The sequence below is a fragment of the Cryptomeria japonica genome, chromosome 1 (genome assembly GCF_030272615.1).
Source record: "Cryptomeria japonica chromosome 1, Sugi_1.0, whole genome shotgun sequence".
NCBI classification, from domain to species: Eukaryota; Viridiplantae; Streptophyta; class Pinopsida; order Cupressales; family Cupressaceae; genus Cryptomeria; species Cryptomeria japonica.
The window spans coordinates 529,578,970-529,585,641 of record NC_081405.1 but is presented as its reverse complement, the minus strand read 5'-3'; the positions used below and the strand labels follow the sequence as shown (position 1 = coordinate 529,585,641).

Below are 6,672 nucleotides of genomic sequence, written 5' to 3'. Positions count from 1 at the left end.
GGAAAACGAAAAAAGATTTGCTAGAGACAAACACACACAACATAAAAAACACTAAACTAACCGCAGTTTCAAAAACCAAAGAACAAATAGTGTGTATATTCATTTCAATGTTCTTCCCCTTATTTTATGGGAATCCTTCCATTCATTCTTACAACTTTATGATCTGTATTTTATATCATATTTTGGTATTTTGCATAGAACTAGTGACCTAGACCATCATCTCTTATGCCTAGGTGTTTTCATTGATTTTTGTGACCTATTTGAACTGCCCATGTGACTTCTTATAGAGGCATATCATATTGAAATTATCCAATCAATTTTATAGATTTTTTTTTTTTGTGCTCCAAACTTCGTCTAAATCTCATAGATGTTAAATTGTCCATTTTCCTAATTATATGCATAATTTTGTGCATTATTGTTTCCAATCCTTAAATACCTGAAATGTCAACTATTTGTTTCTAGTCCCCTTGATAGATCATTTACACTTTAAGTTATGTTCCCTCTGTTACGTCACATTTTGTTTTGCATATGAGGAGAGGTCTGGTGTTTTAAGTTTATAAATTGCTTAAGTACTCCTAGGATAGGGGAAATTAAAGCTCTGTACACTTTGACTGATTAAATGATTGAAAGGCATGGACGATGCATGTTTTTTCAGCTTTTTTATTTCCAAAAAGTGAATATGATGTTATCTTTACATGTAAATTGTATCTGTGATTTTCTAAGGTAATATATGTTTCTGTTTTGATTCCAAATTGTATCATGACAATAGAGCACTATACTGTATAAACACTCTGTCCTAAATATGGCAGCTGAAAATAAAATGTTCTTTTGACTCCACCTCCTAAAGAATACAGGGGATTATTACCATTTAGAATAATTCTATCCATAATTTTGTCCATTATTGTTTCTAATCCTTCAATAACTGAAATATTGACTATTTGTTTCCAGTCCCCTTGATAGATTGTTTACACTTTTTGCAATATCTGTATTGTATTCAGATTTGATGATTTGCCTTGAAAGTGATAGAAGCCAGGGGTCAAGTTGTCTCCTCTGTTACATCACATTTTGTTTTGCATATGAGGAGAGCCCTGGTGTTTAAGTTTATAAATCGTTTAACTACCCCTAGGACCGGGGAAATTAAAGCTCTGTACACTTTGACTGATTAAATGATTGTCAGGCATGGACGATGCACGTTTTTTCAGCTTTTTTATTTTAAAAATTTGAATATGATGTTATCTTTACATGTAAACTGTATCTGTGATTTTCTAAGGTTATATATGTTTATGTTTTGATTCCAAATTGTATCATGACAATAGACCACTATACTCTATAAAAGCTCTATCCTGAATATGGCAACTGAAAATAAAATGTTCTTTTGACTCCACCTCCTTAAGAATATAGGGGATATTACCATTTAGAATAAAAGAATGAGTAAAATCTCCTAAAATTGCCTCCTCCATCTGATAGACTGATACATATTATTATAGCTGGCAAACAGTAAAGCTTTCGACAACACTGATAACCATCATACCTTAGGCTACATATCAAAGTGGAATGAACAACCATATAGGCACTCGCTGTGCACGTATAGAAAACAGGTTAAAGAAATTGGATAATATAATTTTTTTTATTGTTATTTTTGTAGTGTATTGCATAGATTCGGGCCACTGCTCTCTGTTGATTGCATTTGGATATATGTATGTATTTTCGTGTGTATATTTGTATGCATACAAACACGAATATACATATTTTATGCACACAAAAATATACACATATATGTTTGTATGTATACTTATATGCATATACATGCATGTGTATAAATAGTTTTGTGCGAGCTTGTATACATAAACAAACAAATATACACATATACATGTTTACATACGTATGTGTATATGCATGTGATTATATATATATATATGCCATGTTTGGAAATCATATACCAAACCCTAAGCATACAGTCATGACCATTCCCACTGAATTTATAGCTTAAATCCCTCACGCATGTAATTCATTGAAGACCGTTTTTGAAATGGAACCCTAAACTAATGAGACTATATAAAACCAAACTCGATATATTTCACCATTTGCGAAAATAAAATCTTGAACCAATCAAGGCTCCTAAAAACAAAATAAAAACGAGGCAAGCGTTTTCTCTTCAAACCCTTGTTCTCCCAATCAAGCATACCTGAAACCCCACAACACATTGCACACAAAATGAAAGTTCTTGTGAAAGCAACGGTTACTTGCACATCTAACGCACAACCCGTTTGATTAGCACCAACACGAAAAGCAACCTCAAACTGGTTCCAACAAACATGCCAAACATTTCATCAGAGAAAACTACATAACTGAAAACCAGTATTACAACCCACAAAACATAAGACTTCGACAAATTCAAGAGAGAACGAAAAAATAGGTCACTTGCAAATGTGATCACCGAACAAGAAACAAATTTCACCCAAATCTCCAGAGCTTCCTTCGTTTTCTTCTTTCATTGACCAAATGAAAATAAACCAAAGAAAATTACTGCTTACTGCCACAAACCCAAAAGAAGGGCCAAACGTAGCCATTAATGCGAATAAATTGAATTCAATATTCTCACGCGTTAAACAACCCCTAACATTATACATATTGCACGACATTTTGCAGGGTATTTCGTTCGCTACTTTTAATTACTTTATGCAGATTTGGTTTTGCTAGCATTTGAAAGGGCAACTAAATCTAGCGAAAGCTCGTCTATGTGAGCGATTTTGGCGGAAAAAGATGTGGAATGCAGATAAGTCAAGACAAATTCGCCACATTCCGGGTGTGAGTTTTTAAAAATAATAAAAATATTAAGGACACGTACAATTACTTGGCAACTTGCAAGTAATTTGCTGTTCGAGCCGTCACTTGCATACCATCATCGAGAAATGGTCATTGCAAAGCCATTTTTCCGTTCCCATAAAAAAAATGCTTCAGGAGACTGACAATTTTCCAAGCATAAATACCCGCATTGAAGCCTATCGACTTAATAAATTGACAACAATTTGTTCCACAAACATGTACCAAATCAACTCTTAATGACTAGTGGAAAATAACAAGAGTTAATACTTTTTAATTTTAAAATTTTATTTTAAGGTTTAAATCTATGATTTGTGAAATTGCAATGACCCATGGCAATAAATGTAGGATTAAGAATCACCAGTGAATATATAGAATTGTGAAACAATAGATAAGGTGGATCCTCATGACAATAATATAAGATCTAAGAATCACGAGTAAATATATAGAAATGTGAACCAATAAATTAGGTGGTTATCTAGACACAAATATAAATAAGACAAAGATAAAAATAAATGCACAAAAAATTGTGTTGAAAAATTGCAAACCAAATTCCACACAAACATATTTATCAAAACATTCTTTCAAACTCTTTTTTTTCTCTTTCAAATTTTGAAGAAAAAATCAAAGATCCTTCTCTTGTAATTTATGAACCAAAAAAGGGTTAGCCTATTAGCTTGAAAAATTGGTAAGGTTGTACTAAGACTTTGGGTTCTTCTCTTGTAAGTCTAAGGTTCAACTTTGGCCGACGAGGGTTGCCTCTACCCTAGAGACTAGTCTCATTCCAATTGATCCTAAAATTAAAAACCCAAAAACCCATTGAGACCAATAGATTCCATTCAACTTGAAAACTAAAGCCCACTTTAATTTTCATTGAAGAGATGAATAAATTCTCCTATCCCATTTCTAACATGAGGTGCCTGCAATTAACCCTGGGTTGGATACCCAAATGTAGTAAATCCCCGTGAAATTAAAAAGGAAACTCAGATGCACACAATCATCGCAACCATGGGCAGCGGACACCGTCAGTTACGGAATGGTGATGACCTCGAAGTTACTCTGTTAACTTTATACCATTAACTTACACCGGTAAACTGGGGGTATATATTACATGTCACAGTGCTATTGGATGGGAGCATTTTACTGTAATTTCTCCGTCAAAAAAATATAAACAAAATTCACCCAGATCTGATGAGGGGGTTATAAAGAAAGTTTGCCGGGCAAACTAAGGAACATAATAGCGGGAGAGACCAGCAATCAATAGAGGGAACGGGAATGCAGAGGCGGTAGATCTGGCAACAAATCCGGATCTCCAATCAGAAAACTAGTCGACTGAGCCGGAAATCGATCTATTTGGTAAAGATTAGAGTGTTTTTAAGCTTGAATTTTCTGATTTCGAAAATCTCAGGAAAAACAGTGGGGCAGACTTAGAAATTCCGGATTTGAATACCCATTTCGCTTTTCTGGTTCAAGGTCTGAGAAGGGTTCTGGTTACCGGGGGAAAGATTTTGTTCTATCAACGGTGTTGAGGGTTTCTGGGGCATCAACGCTAGGGCCACATGGCTCCTCTGACGCCGATATATGCTTTACAGATGAGTACTACAGCCTTATTTGTTGTTGTTTTGCTATTTGGATCTGTTACTGATGCATTTTATTTACCTGGAAGTTATATGCATACTTACCCTAATGGCGGGGATCTGACTGTAAAGGTTAATTCTTTGACCTCAATAGAAACCGAGTTGCCCTTTAGTTATTATAGCTTGCCATACTGTAGATCCCCAATAGGAATAAAAAAAAGCGCAGAGAATCTGGGTGAGCTTCTCATGGGCGACCAGATCGAAACCTCACCTTATGTTTTTCACATGAATAAGAATGATTCCTATTATCTTTGTACTACTAAGCCATTGAATGAGCATGAGGTTAAGATCTTGAAGCAGAGGATTGATGATCTGTACCAAGTCAATGTGATCCTTGACAATCTTCCTGCGATGAGGTATACTGAGCAGAATGGCATTTCTATAAAGTGGACTGGGTTTCCTGTTGGCTTTGTATCTGAACAGGACAAGGATCATTACATTATTAACCATCTCAAATTCAAGGTTTTGGTGCATGAGTACGAGGATACTGGGTTGAATTCTTTGATTGGTGGTGATGATGGGACAGTGATGCCCGACCAGGATAATTCTAAGAAGAAATCTGGGTTTGAAGTGGTTGGATTTGAGGTTGTTCCTTGCAGTGTTAAGCGAGATGCAGCTGCAATGTCGAAGATTAAGATGTATGAATCAATCCCTTCTGTACATTGTGACCAGGAGATGCAACAGGTGATTAAAGAGCAAGAGCAGATTTCCTTTACTTATGAGGTGAGTTTTGTGAAATCTGATATCAGATGGCCTTCCAGATGGGATGCATATTTGAAGATGGATGGTGATCGGGTGCACTGGTTTTCTATCCTGAATTCTCTTATGGTGATTTCTTTCTTGGCTGGAATTGTTTTTGTTATCTTTTTGAGGACCGTCAGGAGAGATTTGACTAAGTATGAGGAATTGGATAAGGAGGCGCAAGCCCAAATGACAGAGGAGCTTTCTGGATGGAAGCTTGTCGTGGGTGATGTGTTTAGAGCACCAAATCACTCAAAGCTTCTCTGTGTGATGGTGGGTGATGGTGTACAAATTACAGGGATGGCAGCTGTAACAATACTTTTTGCAGCGTTTGGGTTCATGTCTCCTGCTTCAAGAGGAATGCTTTTAACAGGAATGATTCTGTTGTATCTCTTCCTGGGGATTGCTGCTGGTTATGTTGCTGTTAGGATGTGGAGGACCATTCAAGGAGATTCTATGGGTTGGAGATCTGTAGCATGGTCTGTTGCATGTTTCTTCCCTGGAATAGTATTTTTGATCCTGACAATCTTGAATTTTATTCTGTGGGGCAGTCACAGCACAGGGGCTATCCCGATTTCCCTGTACTTCATTCTTTTGTCTCTATGGTTTTGCATTTCTGTGCCTCTGACACTTTTGGGAGGTTTTATAGGAACCCGTGCTGAAGCCATTCAGTATCCTGTCAGGACTAATCAAATTCCAAGAGAAATTCCAGCCAGAAAATACCCTTCCTGGCTTCTTGTCTTGGGAGCGGGTACCTTGCCTTTTGGAACTCTCTTTATTGAGCTTTTCTTCATCATGTCAAGCATTTGGCTCAGAAGGTTCTACTATGTTTTTGGGTTCTTGTTTGTTGTGCTCATCCTGCTTGTTATCGTATGTGCTGAGGTCTCTGTAGTGCTTACATACATGCACCTGTGTGTGGAGGATTGGCAGTGGTGGTGGAAGTCGTTCTATGCATCTGGGTCAGTTGCTCTCTATGTCTTACTGTATTCTATCAACTATCTGATTTTTGATCTTCGCAGTTTGAGTGGGCCTGTCTCTGCAGTGCTTTACCTTGGGTACTCTCTAATAATGGTGCTTGCAATAATGCTTTCCACTGGTACCATTGGGTTTTTGACATCATTTTATTTTGTTCACTATCTCTTCTCATCTGTTAAGATTGATTGATTAACCTGTTGAAGTGGTCTGTGAGAAGAAGCGTTGAGAAGGTATTTGTCATGCAGGAGATGTAGGGTTTTCTGTAGTCAAATTCTTGATTACAGAGGGTAATTGTAATGCTCACAGGTTCATTGGAAGCCTTTGGTCCAAAGCTTAACGTTAGGATTCAGTTCATCTTTTGAGTTTTCTTTCCCTTTTCTTATAGTTCAGAAACAAAATCCATTGTATTATGGATATCTACTTATTACATTAAAGGAAGCACGGTTATATCTATTGTTGCTTTGTTTGAATTTTTTTTTTATTTTTTTTTGTTATA

At 36.4% G+C, this 6,672-nt stretch overlaps 1 protein-coding gene across 1 annotated transcript; it reads left to right on the top strand.

Moving 5' to 3' along the window:
- The first annotated feature begins 3,962 nt into the window (after positions 1-3,962).
- LOC131075255 (transmembrane 9 superfamily member 12) lies at positions 3,963-6,629 on the top strand. Its single transcript, XM_058012087.2, has 2 exons — positions 3,963-4,179; positions 4,297-6,629. Exon 2 carries the CDS (start codon positions 4,383-4,385, stop codon positions 6,363-6,365), a length of 1,983 nt encoding a protein of 660 aa, XP_057868070.2. The 5' UTR covers positions 3,963-4,179; positions 4,297-4,382; the 3' UTR covers positions 6,366-6,629.
- The last annotated feature ends 43 nt before the right edge of the window (positions 6,630-6,672 follow it).

Coding starts and splice junctions, on each gene's coding strand:
- LOC131075255 (XM_058012087.2), top strand. CDS start 4,383: ATGGCTCCTCTGACGCCGATATATGCTTTACAGATGAGTACTACAGCC.